This window comes from Neovison vison, chromosome 13, assembly GCF_020171115.1.
Source record: "Neovison vison isolate M4711 chromosome 13, ASM_NN_V1, whole genome shotgun sequence".
NCBI classification, from domain to species: Eukaryota; Metazoa; Chordata; class Mammalia; order Carnivora; family Mustelidae; genus Neogale; species Neogale vison.
Window position 1 is genome coordinate 147,636,041 of NC_058103.1, and position 21,777 is coordinate 147,657,817.

General features: G+C 47.0%; 1 protein-coding gene across 2 annotated transcripts in view; it reads right to left on the minus strand.

Moving 5' to 3' along the window:
- Positions 1-21,777, minus strand: part of CRTC3 (CREB regulated transcription coactivator 3) — a 94,559-nt gene that overhangs the window by 67,863 nt on the left and 4,919 nt on the right. For both annotated transcript variants that reach the window (XM_044231748.1, XM_044231747.1), the window contains exon 2: positions 16,569-16,667. In XM_044231748.1, the coding sequence (XP_044087683.1) occupies positions 16,569-16,667 (99 nt within the window). The remainder of the gene's footprint in view (positions 1-16,568; positions 16,668-21,777) is intronic.

The window sequence follows — 21,777 nt, forward strand, 5'->3', positions numbered from 1 at the left end:
GTCTTGGGATCGAGTCCCACATCAGGCTCCCAGCTCCATGGGGAGTCCGCTTCTCCCTCTGACCTTCTCCCTTCTCATGCTCTTTCACACACTCTCTCTCTCAAATAAATAAATAAAATCTTAAAGAAAAAATAAAAGTCTGCTTGTACAAAACTTTAATAACATAGGGAAATAGTGATTATATAATGGCTGAAATGAAAAAGAAAGCCCAATAGGGCAGAAATATGGAGAATATTACCTATATATAAGCTGCATGAAAATTTTTTAAAAATTTCCATTAAGTGGACATTTTTGTTGATGAAATATAATTTTTGTTCCTTTTTAAATTTCACGTATTTTCCAAATTGTACACAGTGAGCACGTATTACTTTTCTAATGAACAACAAAGAATTATGGAATAATTACTTTTCCTGAATGTCTAAGTCTAAAAATGGAAGCTGACGGAATACGTTTTCACCTGCAGATCTTGCATCCACGACCTGTCCTCCATCAAGCTTAGTTGTAAGCCTCTTAGATGGACGTTTTCTCAATAACCCTCATACACCCAATAATATCTCGTTCATAACAGGTACTCAATCAATATTAATTAATGAATAAGAAGTCAGGGCAAGTCACAGGAGCTGTTTACTATAGTGAAAAACGACTTCAGCCGTCAAACACGCCTTCTCCTCGCGTGGACGGACGTCCGGAGCGGCCGCCGCCGGGCACGCAGTGGGGAGGAGGGCGAGCAGGTGCGCCCCACGGAGGAGCGTGGAAGTGGGGGTGGGGGTGCGCCCTCTGAGGCAGAAAGCACCGCACTCCGCCACCAGCGACTCCCTAACCCGTTCTCTGCCCCCACACGGGACACTCAACGTTCTGATGGACCCGTGTGCTCACCGGTGTCCCCGGGCTGTGCCCAGCCCTGGGGGCGCAGGTCTGCTTTCTACAGAGGCTCTGCACTTCCCCAAATAGGGCTGAACAGCAGTAATGGTACGGTGGGGATAACTCGGTCCCAGGCTTTTTTTTTTTTTTTTAAGATTTATTTAATAATTTGAGAGAGCAAGTGAGCACATATGTGTACCCGGGAGGAGGGGAGGGAGGGAGAGAACCCGAGCGGACGCCACGCTGAGCGGAGCCCGGCTGACGGATGGCTCCCACCTCCCTGAGACCGCCACCTGAGCCCAAACCAGGAGTCCCGTCTTTTTTTTTTTTTTAAAGATTTTATTTATTTGACAGATTGAGATTACAAGTAGGCAGAGAAGTAGGCAGAGAGAGAGAGGAAGGGAAGCAGGCTCCCTGCCGAGCAGAGAGCCCGATGCGGGGCTCGATCTCGGGACCCTGAGATCATGACCTGAGCCGAAGGCAGCGGCTTAACCCACTGAGCCACCCAGGCGCCCCAGGAGTCCCGTCTTAACCGACTCTGCCACTCAGGAGCCCCTCTCGTGACTTTTTAAAAATACATTTTACCCGTTAAAAAAGGACAAATTAACCTACGACACCACTTGCAGTGGAGGGCACCGTCCCCGCTGAGCCACCGCGGTCACGAGAGGGACGTGGGGGCCGGCACGTGCTGCTCCCGGCGGGGCACGGGGCCTCCCTCGTGCTGTCTGGGGACCTCACTCCCGCCCCTTCTCAGAGGCTGGCAGGCTTGAGTCGCACGCCCAGCTGCTGGGGCCAGATCTCAAGCCCGGGTGAGGAGCGGCTGCAGAGGGGACTACGGTGTGGGGGAGGGTGTGCGCGCAAAAGTCCTTAGAGGGAGAGACTCCCCCACTGCGCTCCCCCGGGCCTGGCTCTGCTCAAAGAGTGTTAGACACATTAACTCATTTACTCCTCACAACAAAACTCCGATCTTAGCATGACCACTAGGAACCCCTGCACAGCTGAAAACTGAGGCAAGGGGAGACCTTAAGGGACTGGCCAGAGGTCGCAGAGCTGACGCGGCAAAGGCCGGATTTGAATTCAGAGTCTGATCTTCTAGCCAGTGAGCCTCGAGGCCTCTGTATTACCCTAAAGCTTTACTTTGAAAAGCAAACTTATGCTGGAGCTTTAGTCCTCACGGAGGACTTGTCATTGGTTTCCCCCGAAAGACGGACTTCGCAGAAGTTCCCAGCTCTTGCAACTGTCCTGGCATTGAAACTTTATATTAACGGAATATAGGTCAGCTTCAAAAGCACTATTTGGCGTAGCCATGCTGTCCCTGACCCTCCAGTGCATGAATAATTGGGAGCACGTGAAAGGCGGAATGAACGTGGCAATATTCCAGTCCCCATGCTCGCGTTCCCATGGACGCAGATGTTCCTAATTCGGTGTGTGGGGCCGATGTTTTCCTGCCCCTTGCACGATTTCAAAGACCTTCATTCCCGACTGCGAGAGATTCATGAGCTGTCCACTTTCCTCTTTCATTTCCTAAGTCTTCTACTCAACAGGTGAGGTAAAAACAGAGGGGGAAAGTACTACCCAAATCTGTATTAAAAATACGACTATTGGGGTGCCTGCCTGGCTCAGTCGGTTGAGCACTGGACTCTTGATCTCAGGTCAGGTCTCCATCTCAGGGTCGTGAGTTCAGGCCCTATGTTGGGTCCACACTGGGCATGGAACCTACTTAAAAAAAAAAAAAAAGACTACCATATTCTTGGTCACAGTTCCTATTTTGGGACAGATGTGCATTCCAAAGCTATTAAATAAGCCCTTTTCTGTGCGTCTCACAATTCCCTCAAGCAGAAGAGGCGAACATGTAGCTAGAAGTCAAAGTCAAAGCTGAACCAGTGAGCCAGTCAAACACAGAGACAGAAACAAAAGAAAAAAGAAAGAAAAAAAAAGTCACAGTTCCAAAGTGCATGTGGATTAGGAGGTACGGACTCTGAAGCATAAATTGGGGACAAGGTCAGAAAAGCGTCATTCTCTGAAAAAGAAACTAAGACATAACATAAAATAGCTATTAGTAATCAGTGAAAATCTTTCCCTAAAACATGCTAAGATAATGTGAGAATGTCTTCTATATCTCCTGCAGGAGGTCACTGCCCGATCTCATTGTATCTACTAGTATTTGGATAAAAGGGTATTGTTTCGTGCTGGCAGAGAGCGTGCTGTACCCAAGTGCAGGGCTGGTGAAGGTTTACGACCTTGGGAACAAAATTCCCTCTCTCTTCTAACTTTTGAGCAGATGACTACGCCATGGAAGCCAAGAGCTGTGACGAATGAGCACACGCAACAGGGCTTAGTTAGCGGCTTGGGAAGGAATCAGTTACTCTGCATCCTCGCTTCTTAACTTGCTCTGGTTCCCACAGCTCCTGCTCAGTGCCTCCGTGTCTCCCATGCCCTCCACTTCCCCTGCGGGTAACTATCACTGTTCTTACTTTACACGGAACGGATGGGCCGTGAAAGGTAGAAGAGGGGCCCAGGCTCGCGGAGTGAAACCCGGAGACCCTGCCTTACACCACAGCCTCCTCCTGGGCAGCACCCGGCAGAGCAGAGGCCTGGGGCCAGTGCGGCCAAAACTCCAGGGGATAAAAGAACCGATGAGGGGCGCTCAGGAAACATGAAGCGGTGGGGGCTGGAGGCAGAGACAGACATCAGAACATCAGACGGCACAGGAGGCAGCTTTGAGACCTCTGTGGAGCTCACCGCTTGGGGACAGCTGAACGCGGGCCACCAAACCTCAGGACGTGAACCTGGCGGTGTTTCGTGAGGACAAACTGGGCCGCCGTGTTCTGGGAGAGGCTGGCTTCATGGCTTCTGTCTCCCATGCCTCGGGCAGAAGGGCCAGATTTCTGCCACCACAGCAGGTGCCTAAGAAATGGGTGCTGAATTGATTTATGATTTATCTATCAGTCAGTTAATGAGAAGCAAAAAAGAAGAGTAGTGCGTTCTCTCAGAGGAGGGAGCAGAACACAAAGCCGTCTCCGGGTCGGTCTGTTCATTTAGATGAACCCCTACTCGTGTGTGTGTGTGTGTGTGTGTGTGCGTGCACATGTGTGTGTACATGTGTGTGCGTGAGGGTGTGTGTGCGTGTGTTTAAAGATGAGCCCGTCACACAGGCTTTCAGGTTAACTGCTACCTTTCACTGTGAGACATTCTGCCCACTAGAGATTTGATTGAGCAAAGCATCCTCTTTTGAAACGCATGTGCTGGGACGCCTGGGTGGCTCAGTTGGTTGGACGACTGCCTTCGGCTCAGGGCGTGATCCTGGAGTCCCGGGATCGAGTCCCACATCAGGCTCCCAGCTCCATGGGGAGTCTGCTTCGCTCTTTGACCTTCTCCTCGCTCATGCGCTCTCTCACTGTCTCTCTCTCTCAAATAAAATAAATAAAAAATCTTATTAAAAAAAAAAAAGAAACGCATGTGCTACAGAGGAGGCAAAAGTTTTTTTAAGATCTTATTTATTTGAGAGAGAGAACGAGTGGGGAGAGGGGCAAAGAGAGGGGGAGAAGCAGACTCCCCGCTGAGCTGGGAGCCCAACAGGTATGGGATTGACACCACGATGTGACCTGAACTGAAGGCAGACGCTTGACTGGGCCACCCAGGTGCCCTGCAAAAATTTTTTGTATGAAATTTAATCAACATGTTCTTCTTATCATGCAAATGAGCACTTTAGCCAGGACACAGGAATCGGACTGGCTGAGGAAGGAAAGAAGGGAGGGCAAGATGGTCTTCAAGCACCAGCCAGGCCAGGAAGGGGAAGCCTGGGCCAGTTGGGGCGGAGACTGGGGATGAGCGCTGGGCACGAGGACGCTCGCTGGCTGGAGCGGCGCTGCCCAGGACCGGAGCCGCCAGCCGTATGTGGCTCCTGAGCACTTGAAATGGGGCCTGTGTGACAGAGAAACTGAATTCTGAATTGTATTTCATCTTAATTAATTTAATGTAAATAGCCACATATGGCTAGTGACTACCATACCTGGAGAGTGTAGTCATGGGGGTACAGGGGAAGGAAATAAAAAGAGGGCAGAGAGGGCGCCGGGATGGCTCAGTCGGTCAAGGGTCTGCCTTCAGCTCAGGCCGTGGGATCGAGTCCCACATCGGGCTCCCTGCACAGCAGAGTCTGCTTCTCCCTTTACTTTATTTATTTATTTTTTTAAGATTTTATTTATTTATTTGACAGAGATCACAAGTAGGCAGAGAGGCAGAGAGAGAGGAGGAAGCAGGCTCCCTGCTGAGCAGAGAGCCTGATGCGGGGCTCGATCCCAGGACCCTGGGATCATGACCTGAGCCGAAGGCAGAGGCCTTAACCCACTGAGCCACCCAGGCGCGCCCCTGCTTCTCCATTTTCATCTGCCTGCCACTACCCCTGCTGGTGTGCTCACTCTCTCTAAGACAAGTAAATAAAATCTTAAAACAAAAAAGAACACAGACAAAAATTAGTAGAAAGTGGTAAATACAACCTTCCTATTTCAAAAGTGTTTCTGAGCAGTATTTGTGTTAGCAACTGCTGGTTGCTTCGGCCACCAGTTTCCACAGCCCTGCTGCTCTTCTGCGTTCATTAAGTCCTTAGAACAAGACTCACTGTCATTATCACCACAAGGTTCAGAGAATTCTGTGATTTGCTTAAGAGGACTCAGCGGCAGGGTGGTCTGCAGCCCCTCCAGAGCCGCCTGGATGGCATCAAGGAGCCTCAGCTCTTGCTTTCAGGCAGGTGGACTGCCAGATGCACGGGTGTGTGGGTCACCTTGTGGTGACGCCCCATGCCTCTGCGGGGATATTCCGGGAGAGTCGTCCACTCCTGTCTCACTGCAGAGCTTCTCGCCTGCTCGGAACGTACCTGCTGCGGCTGGGAGTGTTCTTTGTGCCGTGGGGGCACAGCCCTCCACGGCTCCCCAGCCTGCTTTCAAGCCCTCACAGCCTACCATTAGGGGGACAAGAGCCGGCAGAGCTCTGAGCGGGGAGCTCTGGCTGCAGGAAGTGAAGGTGTTTCAGATTGTGCACGCCAATACCTCCATGCTACTTACCATATTACTCTGAAATTCAAAGACGCAGCTCTCAAGATCTGGCTTTCACATATACATCCAGGACTAGGGCAGGGCACCTGCTTGGCTCAGTCGGCTAAGCATCCGACTCTCGCCTGCAGCTCAGGCCAGGATGTCCTGGGATCCAGCCCCACATCAGGGTCCGTGCTCAAGCTCGTGAGGAGTCTGCTTGAGATCATCACTCCCTCGCTGCCTGCCCCTCCCCTGCCCCTCACACACACTCTCTCTCTCTCTAAAATAAGTAATTTTTTAATGAAGATTTTAATTATTTCTATGACAGAGAGAGCACGAGTAGGCAGAGAGGCAGAGGGAGAAGGAGAAGCAGACGCCCTGCTGAGCAGGGAGCCTGATGTGGGGCTTGATCCCAGGACCCTGGGATCACGACCTGAGCCAAAGGCAGACGCTTAATCAACTAAGCCACCCAGTAGCCCCTAAAATAAATAATTAAAAAATATATATATATATGTACAGGACTGGATTTTCTGCTTGAGGACAGAGGAGGTATCAAAAGCTGCTAAAAGGCTGTTTGAGGATTAAGGGAGAAAAGGCAAAGATTTCAGATAACTCCCTTTCTGCCTGGCCAACCTTGTACTAAGTTACTAAAACACTGTCCACAATTTTCTTTGGATGCCTTTTACAGATTCAGAAAACCAGGCATAGGAAGATAAGGAAAGTGATTTTTTTATATTTAATAAAAACTTATAAATAAATGGAAATCATCTTAGGCCAACTAATTCTTCATGTGGGATCAAAATACATGCAAATACAAGTGTAGTATGTTTGAAATTATCCCTAATAAAAACTTCAAGAAAGTGAATGAGGGGCTCCTGGGTGGCTCAGGTGGTCAAACAGCCAGTGCTTGATTTCAGCTCAGGTCACGATCTCAGGGTCCCGGAACTGAGCCCTGAGGAAGAGCTCTGTGCTCAGCGGGGAACCTGCCCGAGAATCTCTCTCCCTCTCCCCACCCACCCCTCCTCCCATTTGTACTGTCTCTAAAAATAAATAAATACATCTTTAAATATAAATATGTAAAAACAAAATAAATAAAATCTATAAAAAAAGAAAACGAACAAGACCAGGTGCCTACGTGTCTATATTTTTCTCAGGTGGGACTCACAGCTTCCATCAGATTTTTAAGGTAAAGGTAAAGACCTTTTAGCTCTTTATAGTCTCTCAGGCTTTATGGATTCTTTTCATACAGTTCTTGTAAGTTTCTTAAGTAAAGCAAATGTTTTCTACATATATACATATATATTGTTAAGCTATTACAAATGTGACCTTTTTTTCCCTTTATGTATTCTAACTTGCCATTGACAACATATCTAATAATCTTTTAAAGGATTTAAAGGTTTGATCAGTTGGATTTTTTAAATAATTGATTACAATTTTGTCAATTTTCTTTGAATTCAATTTCTCATTTTTTAATTTACTGATAATTTCTTTGGCCTAGTGCACAATTTATACACACACACACACCCCCACACACCATAAATAAATAAATAAATAGGAAAAACAACCCAATGTCCAATGATTAGGGGGCAGTTAAACTAAGGGACATCCATGACAGAATATTCTTAAGTCACCAGAAATTATACTTTTGAAGACCATTTGAACATATGGGAAAATGTTTACAATGAAAAAAAATAAGATATGAAATCATACATGTAGTAAATATGATGCTGATTTTCTTAAAAATATTTGTGGTCCTGGCAGAAACTACTGAAAGAAAAGAGCCAAAGGGACACCTGGGTGGCCCTGTCAGTTAAACGTCTGCCTTCTGCCCAGGTTATAACCCCAGGGTCCTGGGACTGAGCCCTGTGATCAGGTTCCCTGCTCAGCAGGGAGTCTGCTTCTCCCTCTCCTTCTGCCCCTCCCCTTGCTTGGCCTGCCTCTCTCTCTCTCTCTCTCTCACTCTCACTCTTTCAAAAAATGGATAAAATCTTAAGAAAGAGAGAGAGAGGGAAAAAAAAAGGCGGGGTTGGGGGTAGAGAAAAGAGCCAAAATGTGAACAGGGATGTTACCTGTTTTCTGTGGATCCGGCAACTGTCTGGTATGATTTGAGTTTCATGCTGAAGCAACATAGAAATATATCTTTTTTTTTTTTTTTAAGATTTCCTTTATTTATTCGAGCGAGAGAGAGATAGAGAGCATGAGAGGGGTGAAGGTCAGAGTCTCCGGAGAAGCAGACTCCCCATGGAGCTGGGAGCCCGACGCCCACTCAATCCTGGGACTCTGGGATGCTGACCTGAGTTGAAGGCGGTCGCTTAACCAACTGGGCCTCCCAGGTGCTCAGAAATAAATCTTGAAATGCAAAATGTCCTAGAAAAATGAGGAGGCTGCCCCTGGCAGTAAGAGTCCCAGAGGGTGGGGCGCCTGGGTGGCTCAGTGGGTTAAGCCACTGCCTTCGGCTCAGGTCATGATCTCAGGGTCCTGGGATCGAGCCCCGCATCGGGCTCTCTGCTCAGCAGGGAGCCTGCTTCCTCCTCTCTCTCTCTGCCTGCCTCTCTGCCTACTTGTGATCTCTCTCTGTCAAATAAATAAATAAATTCTTAAAAAAAAAAAAAAAAAAGAAAGAGTCCCAGAGGGTTTTTGTGAAAATTAAGTAACCTACGCAGAGAGTGCGTAAAGTGTCTGGCTCACAGCACCTGCTCAATAAATGCTATTATCCACGGCACTCTCAGATTAATGCTACCATAATGTTTTCCATTTACTGGAATTTGACTCCTATATCTTTTGCCAATCTTTCTTTCCTTTTTTTTTTTTTTTAAGAATCTTATAAAAATTTGGAGGGAAAGCCATAAAAATTGAACTAGGAACCAAACTTGATTTTTAAGTTCTGGTTTTCTCCATACCTACTGCGCAGACTCCAGGCCTCATTACCCGCTCTGACGCTGGCTGCCAGCAGGCCTCGAGAAAATCACTGGCCTGGACCTGATCCTCCCCGCCTCTACTGCTGTGCAACACGGCTTTCTCCTTTGGCTGCCAGACTGTTCCCTAAATCAGTTAGAACTTACAATCCCTCAGTTATAAACAAGATGACGCAATTTTGTTAAAATGCAGTCACCAGAAATATAAAAAGTGCCATTAGATTTAGCGATCGAATTCAAAAGGACAAGGTAGGTTGCGTGGAGGATCTGAAGGGTCAGAACTACACCCAAATAGCCTTCCACAGACAGCAGCCCTCTGTCCCTCTCTCTGTAGCGGCCACACAACCAGCAGGTGCCTGAGCGCTCAGGCAGGCTGGGACACGCCACAGAACAGTCCACTCTCCCCTGTGTCCCTGAAGACACAGCCCTAGCTTTCAGAGAAGATAATGCCATTTTCTCCTCTCTGTCTTCAATGTACACATGCTGGGCCCTGCCTAGAGACAGGAGGGCTGTAACCCCAGCCACCTGTGACTGATGACCCACCCCTCACGGAGGATTATCAGAAGGCAGCCTGAAAAGCTTGCTTTGGCTTACTCATCTGATAAGTCCCTGCTCTCTGGGCAAGTGCCCAATGGGTGAGAGGAGAAGAATGTGCTTTGAGATCCTCCACTAGGATAGAAAATTGATCTTGAACCAATATTAAAACAGTACTGTGGTTACCAAACCAATGTTGTAGTAAAGATCAAGTAAAAAAACAAGATGTGAAAGTATTTGGTAAACTCCGAAGGGATCCATAAACCTCAGAGGAAGAGGACTGTGTTTAAATAAAAAATTACAAGCAACTTCACTTGAATCCCAATCCCTACCACGTTTATGGATTGGGAGACTCATTATTACCGAGATGTCAATTCTCCCCGACCTGATCTACAGATTCCACACCACCCCACCTAGAATCCCAGCAGGCTTTCTTCGTAGAAATCAGTCAGCAAGCTGGTTCTACAATTGTGTGGATAAGTAAAGGAATTAAAGTAAGCCATACAACTTCAAAAAGAACCAAGTTGGAGGGCTCTCACTCCCTGATTCCAAGCCTTCCCGTAAAGGGACAGCACTCAAGATAGTTTGGTGTTAGTACGATCTCATTTATATGTGGAATCTTAAGAGTGGGGGAGATAGATGAAATGAGTAAAAGGGGTTAAGGGGCACAAATTTCTAGTTATAAAATAAAAAAGTTGTGAGGATATAATGTACAGCATGGGGACTATACTTAATAAATGGTATTGCCTACTTGAAGGTTGCTAAAAGAGTAGATATTAAAAACTTATTATAAGAAAAACAATTTTTTGGTAACCGTGACAAAAGTTAGCTCATCTTCTTGTGGTGATGATTTTGCAATAGATACAGATATTGAATCATATTCCATGGCTGCCTAATACAAATATATCGTTATATGTCAATTACACCTCAACTTCCTAAAAATGTGTGGTATTAGGGACACTAGGCTAGATCAGTCAGTGGAGCATGCAACTCTTGATCTCAGGGTTGTGGGTTTAAGCCCCACGTTGGGTGTAGAGATTACTGAAAAATAAAATCTTTTTCAGGCAGATAGATAAGAAGTGTGGTATTAGCAAAACGAGAGACCTGGAGATCAGTGGAACGGAAGATGGAGTCCAAAACCAGATCCACACATACATGGTCAGCTGACTCTGAACAAAGGTGAGAAGGCAATTCAATGGGAAAGAAAAGTCTTCTCTTACATGGCGCTGGCACAATTTCACCCCCATATGCAAAGAAAGTGGTCCTCAACCCATACTTTGCATGACATAAAAAAAAGTTAACTTGAAATTAGCTAAGTGTACAACCTAAAATTATAAAACTTCCCAAAGAACACACAGGAAAAACTTCTTTGTGACCTTGAGTTATGCAAATAACTTCTAGATAAGACGTGAAAGGAACAAATCATAAAGCAACAAAATTGATCAACTGAGCCTCACTGAAGTTAAAGACGTCTGCTCTTCAAGACTTTGTTGAGAAAATGAGAAGATAAGCCACAGACAGGGAGAAAATATCTTGCAAAATACATATCTGATAAAGAAATGTCATCTGGGGCACCTGGGTGGCTCAGTCCGTTGGGCGCCCGACTCTTGATTTCAGCTCAGATTTCACGATCTCAGGGTCACGAGACGGAGCCCTGCCTCGGGCTCCGCACTGGAGCCTGCAGAAGATTCTCTCCCTTCTGTCCCTCCCCCACAACCATGGCGCCGCGCGTGTACATGAGTGCTCACTGTCTGGGAAAAAAGAAAATGAAAAGAAAAGGAAAGGCATCCAAAAAATATGAAGAACTCTCAACATAACATAACGGGAAAATGAACAACTCATTTAAAACACTGGGCAAAAGCTCTGAACAGACAGTTCACCGGAGAAGAGAGGAGGTAATAATCACACAGGAAGATGTCCAGCCTCATTAGACATTAGGGAAACACCAATGAAAACCATAATAAGACAGTACAACGTGTGCACCGGAACAGAAATCTTTTTTTTTTTTTTTTAAGATTTTATTTATTTATTTGACAGAGAGAAATCACAAGTAGACGGAGAGGCAGGCAGAGAGAGAGGAGGAAGCAGGCTCCTCGCTGAGCAGAGAGCCCGATGCGGGACTCGATCCCAGGACCCCAGGATCATGACCTGAGCCGAAGGCAGCGGCTTAACCCACTGAGCCACCCAGGCGCCCCCGGAACAGAAATCTTTTAAACTGAGCCACCAGCGCCGCGCACCCATTGACTACTATGAGACCACAGAGCCACACAGAAGATGACAGGCGCCGGCGAGGATGGGCACGGACCCGAGCCCTGGCGCACCGCTGGGGGGAGCGGACGGCGGCGCAGGCGCAGTGGAAACAGTAGGGCCGGTACTCGAATATTTAAAATAGGGTTACCGTATTGCCCAGCAACGCCACTTCTGAGCACACACCCGAAGAACGGAAAGCTGGATCTCTAGATGTTTCCACACCCGCGTCTGTAGCGGCATCATTCACAAGAGCCAGTGGAGCCGACCAGGGATCCGTGATGGGTGAAAGGACAAAATGTGGTCTATACATTCCGTGGAATACTATGCGTCTTAAAGGAGAAGGAAGTCTTGCCACGTTCCGTAATATGGAGGAGTCTCGCGGCCCTGATGCGAAGTGAAACGAGCCAGTCGCAAGAAGACAAGCCGCGCATGAGCCCCGTGACGTGCAGTGCCTCGAGTCGTCAGTTCACACAGGCAGAACGCACAGCTGTGGCCATGGGGCCACGGGGGAGGACGGCATCCGGAGTTGTTGTCGAAAGGGTACAGAGTTTCAGTTTTGTAAGATGCAAGAGTTGCACAACACTGTGAATATACTTAACACCACTGAACTACAAGCTTACAAATGGTTAAGATGGTAAATATTATGTTATGTTATTTTGTCACAATTAAAAATGGGGCGCCTGGGTGGCTCAGTGGGTTAAAGCCTCTGCCTTCGGCTCAGGTCATGGTCCCAGAGTCCTGGGATCGAGCCCCGCATTGGGCTCTCCACTCGGTGGGGCGCCTGCTTCTTCCTCTCTCTCTGCCTGCCTCTCTGCCTGCTTGTGATCTCGGTCTGTCAAATAAATAAATAAATCTTAAAACAAAACAAACCCAATCCTGAAATACTGGGATATGAAGAGCTGTGCAGAATCACTGGAACTTTCTATACTGCTGCTGGGGAGGTTAAACAGTACAGACACGTTGTAAAACAGCCGGCAGTTTCTCGTAAAGTTAAAGATACACACGTGATCCAGCCATTTCACTACTAAGTATTTACACAAAAACCACACGTGAGTGGCTTTATCATGACTGCCAAAGCGTGGAAGTGATCCAAATGCCCGTGAACTGATGAACGGGTCAAGAAATGACAGTACGCCCCACTACAGAGCACTACACAGCAATAAAAAAGAATAAACCACAGATAAATGCGATGCAGCGAGCCCCAGCACCTGGCCCCCAGCACCTGTGACTGGGATCTTATTTAGAAACAGAATCTTGACAGAGGTAATCAGCTTAAGAGGAGGTCATATGGAATTAGCAGAGGCCCTTGACCTAAGGACTGGTGGCTTTCAGGGACAAGGTGGGGACAGCTTTGGGCGCACAGGGAAGAAGTTCCTACGGAATGGAGGCAGAGGCTGGAGAGAGGGAGCCACAAGCCCGGGGCACCGAGGACTGGCAACAAGCAACAGCAGCTAGGGAGAGGCGAGGAAGGGTTCTTCCCTAGAGCCTCCAGACGGCACCGTCCTCCCGACACCTGGATCTCAGCCTTCTAGCCTCAGGACTGCGAGAGGAAGAATTACTGCAGTTGTAAGCCTGCTAGCTTATGGCACTTTGCTAGGGCAGCTTTAGGAAACGAACACATGCAGCAACCCAGAGGCATCTCAAATGCGATATACTAATGAAGGAAGATCTCCAAAGAGTACACACTTTCGATTCCCCTTAGAGGGCACACTGGAGTAGGCCAAGCTGCAGATCAGTGGTTTCCAGAGTCTGGAGGTGGGGGGGTGGAGGAAGATTGCAAAGGGACATACAGGAACTTCAGGACGGGGATGATGGAACTGTTCTGTATCTTGACTATGGCAGTGATTATACAACATAGAAGTGTACCGCTAAGAATGGTCATTTGAGGGGCACATCCGACTCTTGATTTTGGCTCAGGTCCTGGGGTCGAGACCCTCATCAGGCTCCACGCTCAGTAGGGAGTCTCTGCTGGAGATTCTCTGCCCCCTGCCCCTCCCCCTGCTCATGTGTACGATGTGCATGCGCTCTCTCTCTTTCTCTGCCCCCCAACAATAAATACATAAGTAAATCTTTAAACAAAAATGTCAGTTGTCTTGTTGGTAAATTATACCTCAAAAAAGTTTACTTAAAAAAAAAAAAAAGCAAAGATAATGTGAGCACCAAAATCACAATACTAGTTCCAGATTATAACCCACTGAATAAAATCAGAAGCCACAAAACCAGATAGACAGAAATAAATAAAAGGGTGCATGAAAGTCTGATGAGGGTCAGGATGGAGTATCTCTTCACAGAACAGCTGTTAACTACAAAGGGGACAAGTGACTTTAACATGAAGAGGCCTGACACACACCAGTAACGGATTAAAGTGAGCACCACTGGTAACCGGACAAAAGAAAGTCATCCACTTATGGGGACACAACAGCATCACTCTGCCCTTCCTGCCAAAGACACAAATCTGAATCAAATCATGAAGAAGCATCAGACAAACCCCAACTGAGGAATATTCTACAAAATACCCTACTGGTAATCTTCCAAAGTGGCAGATGTAGTGAACAGAAGGGCCTTCTGTACCCCAATGTTCATAGCAGCAATGGTCCTAGTCGCCAAACTGTAGAAAGAGCTGAGATGCCCTTCAACAGACAAATGGATAAAGAAGATGTGGTCCATATATACAATGGAATATTATGCAGCCATCAGAAAGGATGAATACCCAACTTTTGCATCAACATGGACAGGACTGGAGGAGATTATGCTGAGTGAAATAAGTCGGGCAGAGGAAGTCAATTATCATACGGTTTCTCTAACTTGTGGAACATAAGGAATAGCATGGAGGACATTAGGAGGAGAGGAGTAGTGAGTTGGGGGAAATCGGAGGTGGAGACAAACCATGAGAGACTGTGGACTCTGAGAAACAAACTGAGGGTTTGGGAGGGGGGTGGGATGGGGGGATGGTGAGCCTGGTGGTGGGTATTAAGGAGAGCACGGACTGCATGGAGCACTGGGTACGGGGCATAAACAATGAATCTTGGAACACTGAAAAAATAAAATAAAATAAGGGGCTAAGGTCATAAAAATCAGAAATAATTTCTTCAATGTCAAAAGACTGAAAAACCTTCAGACTGAAGGAGACTATGGACAGTAAACACAGGTGATTCTGAAGTGGATCCTTTTGCTGCAGAAGACGGCAATGGGCACACGGTGAAGCCACACACGAACGCCCGTGGCTCAGATGGTAACAACATTCCACTGTTAACTTCCTGATTTGGATGGCTCTGTTTGGGTTATGAGGAAAACGTCGTTGCTTGTAGGAAAATACACAGGGAAATATTTGGAGGTGAAAGAGCACCACGTTAGCAACTTATTTTCTCAAGGGGGAAAAAAAGTTATTTGTACTGAACTTTCAACTTTTCTGTAAGTTTGTGATTGTTTCAAAGCAAAAAAAAAAAAAGTATTCGGGGCGCCTGAGTGGCTCAGTGGGTTAAGCGTCTGCGTTCAGCTCCAGTCGTGATCTCAGGGTCCTGGGATCGAGCCCCGCATCGGGCTCCCTGCTCAGCAAGGAATCTGCTTCTCTCTCTCCTCCTGTTGGTGCTCATGCTCTCTTTCTCAAATAAATAAATAACATCTTAAAAAAAAAAAAAAAGGAGGTAAAAAAAACCCAAAGTATTCAAAGAAAGAATACTGGGAAGGTCAAGGGCTATTAGTTCATTCCACCTCCACTCCCCACTGCAACAGGACAGGGGCAGTATAGCAAGTTCTACCTACAGTCCTCTGAAGTTGACTACCAAGAACCACAAAGTCAGGATCTCAAACACAGCACACGCTGGCAATATTCTGTTTTCAGGAGCATGAAATCCAGCATAAAGCAGAGACCTGCTTTATCTGGATACTGAATGAGCCAATAGGCCAATGCAGAAGATCATCTGGTCTACCGAGGAAGGGCTCTGATACTGGCCCGAGCACAGTGAGATTCCAACATCAACGTAGGAAAGACAAGATCCAATGTAACAGGTATAAGAATGTTCACATTTTGCCTTTTCTAATAACCATTATATTTAAGAGCCCCTGTTAGCTCTCTCAAATGGAAGTCTCGATTTTAAATAATACTTTTGCTTTATGGGACCATCATCAAACAAGTGAACCCAGCTTTTACAGCAAAGAAAGAAGACAGTGCTTTTAACACGGACATCCAAATGTCCATGGATGGACACCCATATGGACATCCAAATAAACCAACTTACACCTTGTCTTGAAGTTCCCAACCTCAACACCAAATCTTCAATTGCTTAATTAGAACTATGAGAGATACCTTATTTTTCCGAGACTGGGGTGTCTAATTTGGATCTTAACAACAATATCCTATACCATTGCCTGAAATATCGATTCCATGTTATTTGAACAAAGTTCTTCAATGAGACAAACGATTAAGGTACTAACTGAAATGTAAGAGGCCACGTATCCGAGCCTTAGATCCGCACTGTCCAATATGGCAGACCGACACATGAAGGTACTGCAATGCAGCTAGTCTCAGCTGCCACGAGCTCTAAGTGTACAATGTGCACCAGATCTCAGGTTTAGTACAAGTTTCAAAAACAACATGAAGTACTGCATTTGTGTTTGTTATACTGATTATACAATGAGCTGATAATATTCTGGATCTACAGGGATAAATAATAACTTAAATTATTTGAATAATATTAAAATCACCTGCACCTGTTTCTTCGTCTTTACTGTGGCTACTAGAGAGGTCTGATTACGTACGTGACTCACGGTACATTTCTCCTGGACAGGGCCGCCCTAGCCGGCCCGCGAGGTATACTAAGTCAAGATGTGGAAACTAGGAGCGGAATGATGGGCCTCCCAGAAGAACTCCGAACGGTACTTGGGCCCAGTTTACCCTTCAGGATGCCATCTTTCTGAGGACAACGGCTGCCTATCCTTCCACACTCAACTGGGCCTGGAGAGAGAATTCTGGAGGTACCTGGAACTCCGTGGCACTGCCCCGAAGCTGGCTCACGTTCGGTAAGGACCCGCCATGGTACTGCGTGAGACGTAGCTGCTGAAGCTTCTGAAACTGGACCTGGAAACAAAGAGATTTCCAGATGGTTGAGAGATGACAGCAAAGATCTGAGGGAGGCACTGAAGTATGGGTACTTGGTAGTGAAACCGTTCAAGAGCGAAAGTCTTGGTTTCAGTTTCTCTTCTACCTAAAACCTGCAGGTTTCCGGTGCCTTCTGATTTGTGACTAGTCTGTTTTTGGAAAGAATTTACCCATGTCCCAAATGTCCCAGGCGCGGTGATAGTGAGGTCTTTGCAAGGTCTCTGAGTGTGCGTGTATAGGTGGGCACAACCTCTAACAGCAGTAGAAGAGTCTCTTAAAGGAAAACTAAGCCATTCTCTCCGATACTAACATAGGAACCGTGCTCCCTTCTGTGGCGGCCGGCCAGTCTCCGCTCACACGTGTGTGTAACACCTGCAGGGCAGTAATCACAACTTGGGTGTGATCTCGCAGGCTTACATCTTAACTCTTTCCTACGGGATTAATCATCTTTAATGGCTATATAACATTTCGTCTTCCGAACTATTTCCTAAGAACACATTCCAAAGAGTGATTACGGAGTCTCTGCATCCAGGCCTTTCGATGGCTCTCAATATGCGATCCCAGCGGGTATACTAAGTATATATGAGAAAACGGTTTCAGGAGAGAACTCTCACTAACACTGAATATCATCCTTAACTGGGGAAAGGAGGAGGCTAACTCAGCAGGTATCAGATGGCATCCCACTGCTTTCAGGTGCCTTTCTTCTGCAAGTTCTTCCTTGCTTCATTTTTCAAAAGGCAATAAACTGGTTACAGTTCTTGTAAACCCCCAAGTGATCCTATTTGGTCTTTGAGCGTTCTCTGTGGTTACGTAACTCTTGGCACTTATATTCACGTGGGGAAGGAAGAGGCGACGGGAACCCTGACGTCTTTCATCATTAGACTCTTTGTCTAGTAACAATAAAAGCTACCAGTAGAAGCCCCTGAGATGAGCCAGGTGCTGTCCTCAGAGGCTCTGCCCGTTTCATCCCTAACCCTCACCACGACCACCAAGGGAGACCACATCATCCTGCCTTTACATACCTAGAGACCCAGACTTAAGGAAACTCAACATTTGTCCAGGGTCACACAGCGGGAGGAGACCAAGGTATGGCTACCACAAAAACCACATTCTTCGGGCCCTGGGGGCCTCAGCTGGTTAAGTGTTTGACTCCTGATTTTGGCTCAGGTCATAATCTCAGGGTTGTGAGATCGTCTCCGCACTGGGCACGAAGCCTGCTTAAGATTCTCTCTCTCGCTTTCCCTCTACCCTCCCACCTCCCTCCCCAATCCTTCCTCCCTTAAACACACACACACATCATCTTATATCTGCCACGGTCCTTTTCTTTGTTCCATTTCTCTCTGTTTTAAGATTTATTTATTTATTTGAGAGAGAGAACACAAGCAGGGAGGAGACCAGAGGGAGAGGCAGACTCCCCACTGAGCAGGGAGCCCAGCATGGAGTTCGATTCCACGACCGAAGGCAGAGGCTTAAGCAACTGAGCCACCCAGCTGCCCCCCCTCATTTCTTTCAATGATCATACTATTTACAAGCTCAGAGAAAAATGAAGTTTGGTTGACCAAAAGCATTGCTGGGCCTATGCTGATTTTATTATTTTTATATTTACTATGAAAAATTCAAATATATACAAAATAGAGATGAATACAATGAAACCCCATCTAACAGCTTCCAGCTTCCACAATGATCTCATGTCCAGTCCTGATTCATCTTTACCACCTGACGGCACCCCACCGAAAGAAATCCAGACGATGTATCATTCCATATTTCAGTATGCATCTCCAAAGATAAGAGCCTATATCTGGCTGGAGGTTTAAAGGCATACAAAACCCCTTGGTGGCCTTAACTTCCTTGTACCCACAGTATTTGATTTCCCAAACACACTGTCCTGGGAGGCAGCTATAAACTATTCATCAGAGCCTAGATCCAAGAGTCAAATATGAGAAGGACAGAGTGAGCCTTTTCCATTTATCAGCTGAATTACAGCAATGAAGTCTGAGCTTTTGATGTTAACACTCTTAAAGCACTTACCAGAAGCATTTGACTCTCTGTCCTTGAAATTCTCTAGACAAGATTCTTGGCCCCCTTGATCTCAAGCCTTTGATTCCTTCTTCCATCAATCCATCCATTTATTCACTTATATAAAACATTTAACTGTGGGGTGCCGGGCTGGCTCAATCAGTTGAGCGGCTGCCTTCAGCTCAGGTCATGATCCCAGGTTCCTGGGATCAAGCCCCGCATCGGGCTCTCTGCTCAGTGGAGAACCTGCTTCTCCCTCTCCCTCTGCTTCCCACTCTGCCTACTTGTGCTTGCTCGCTCTCTCTCTCTCTCTCTGTCAAACAAACAAACAAATATAATTCTTAAAAAAAACAAAAACAAAAACACTTAACCGTGTCTGTTAGGTACTGTGCCAGGCGTTATCTTACTAAGATGAACACATGCCAAGGTTCCTGCCTTTACAGAGTTCTCACAAAGGTTTCAACTTTTACCCAAAAGCCTTGACACTTCAACCAAGTTCAACCAAGTTCTAAATCTAGCTGGACACCTGCCTTCACCTGAGCCTAAGGCCCTCCCACCGTCTCCCATACCTGCTCTCCCTCCACAGGTGCCTATTCTAGAGTCGTCAGTCTTCAGAGACTGCTGTGCTTTGGGGAGAAAAGTCCTGCACTTGGAGCCGGAAGACCTGTGTGCCTTGAAGCTCCCACGGAGCTGGGGAAATTACTCTGCTGTCTACTCCACAAAGACAACGTAAGGATTAAAAGAGAGAAAGACATGACAGTGGGGTGTAAAACGGAAAGCTGTGGACAACTTCTTGAAATATCATCATCACTGTTGATGCCCACCGCTACCTCCTAAACCCCGGAGTAACTGTGATAGCCTCCTCTTTTGAAATCTAGAATCGGTGAATTGAAAAGAACCTTAGAGACTTGTCTTCAACACCATCCTGTTCCTGATGATCAAAATGGGCGCCGAAGAATGAGAAGCCTAAGCGGAGATGATGGGTTGGCACGCCAGGGGCCACATTTAGAGAGTTCTGTTTGACCCATAAATAGGATACTGACCCACTCAATGCTTTAAACTGCCACTCTGGATTGGAAGACTCTATAAAAACCTGGATTTCCAAAATCTCTTGACTGCAAGATCAAGCAGGACTTGCGGCGCGTGGCAATAATGGGTGGAGCTGAGAAGCAGCTGCCCCCCCCGCCCCCGCACACAGCCCGAGCTATCATTTGCCCAAGACCTCACTGCACCCTATTATCCCTCCACCACGGCCTGAGACTGGCTACCATCTACTCATTCCTGGCTCCTCCACTCCTTTTCCCTACGTGCCTCATGCTGGAACTTAAGTTAGCAATCTCTAGCCTGTAGCCACATACTTTAGTGGAATGTCCTTTAATGTCTGTATGAAATGAAATCCAAGCCTCGCTAACTTCCTTTTTAAAAAGTCTCACAAGGGCGCCTGGGTGGCTCAGATGGTTGGGCCTCTGCCTTCCACTCAGGTCATGATCCCAGGGTCCTGGGACTGAGCCCTGCATCGGGATCCCTGCTTGTGCTCCCCCTGCTTGTGCTCCCTCTCTCTCTCTGTCAAAAAAATAAAAATAAAAAACCTTTAAAAGATAATATAAAATATAAGATAAAAAGTCTCACAGCGGCCAATCCCAAACAAAAATCCCAGCAGGCCTTTTTATAGAAACCGACAAGATCATCCTAAAACTGACCTACAGTAGTCAAAGCAATTTTTAAAAACAGCAAAGTTGGAAGGCTGTTATCTTTCTTCCAGACTTACTCTAAAGCTACAGTAATTCAAGCAGGAGCAACTGCCACAGAGACGTGGGGATCAACAGGAAAGAAGAGAGAGTCCAAAAATAGACCCACACAACATCTGGCCCAATTGATTTTTGACAAAAGTATCACAGCAATGCAATGGGGAAAGTGTCTTCGACAGATGCTGCTGGAATAAGTAGATATCCTGCGGGGGGAGGGGAATAAAAGCAGTCAAGGACACAGACATGCAGGGGCACAGCCATACTCAAACCCTAGCTCTGCCACTAATCAGCCATGCAACCGTACCTCTCCAGCCTCAGTTTACTCATCTGCAAACTGACGAGTAATCTAGATACACATTCCCTAGGGGGACCATGAAAACCACAGGAGATAATGGATGTAAAGGAGTCAAGGACAGTATCTGGCAAAGAGACGGCACTCAGTAGTTAGCCCAAATCCAGGATGTCTAGTCTCTTCTCCTTTCTTTTTTTAAAAAGATTTTATTTATTCATTTGTCACAGAGAGCGCATGTGTGCAGAAGCAGGGGGGAGGGGCAGGGGGAGAAGCAGACACCCCACTGAGCAGGGAGCTTGACGTGGGGCTCCATCCCAGCAGCCTGGGATCATGACCTGAGCCGAAGGCAGACACTTCGCCGACTGAGGCACCCCTCTTTTCTCCTCTCTTAGAGGTCTCCCTGCTACAGAACACATCTAATATTTGTTTGTTTTAATATAAAAATGATTCTCCCCAAACAAGCTCAATGAATGCTCCAGGCTGACGTGCTGTGTTTACGCCATGGTTTCTCAAAACTACAAGTTGTTCTTCAAAGTTGAACTTCTAGAACAAGCTCCCAATCCTGTCTCTCTCTCCTTCCATTTGGTCCTAGCTGCCTCGCAACCTCCATCCATCCCCACCAAGTCACTGGGATCACAGGGGCCCTCACCAGATACCAACGGCCTCCACTTTACTAGACCGAAGGACACGTCCTTAACCTGTCAGACGAGTCTGCAGCATTGGGCTTAGCTGCTGGACATGCTCTCCTTTCCCTCTCTGGTTGCTCTTTGGTCTTTCTTGCTGGCTCCCTTCCTCTGCCTCCCCTTTCCATGGTGGAGCTCCCTGGGCTTCTCTTGGCCCTCTCCACATTTCACTCTGAAGCAGGGCTCACAAACTCAAATGTCTACAGGTGCCAAGTGCAGAAGAGAAGTAAGGGAAGCCCCTGGAACCACTGGGAGGAACCACAGGGAGCGGTGGGGACTGAGGCAAACTGAACACGTACATGCACTTTCCGGGGCGGGGGAGCCACTGTGGGAGCTCCAGGCCACTGCTA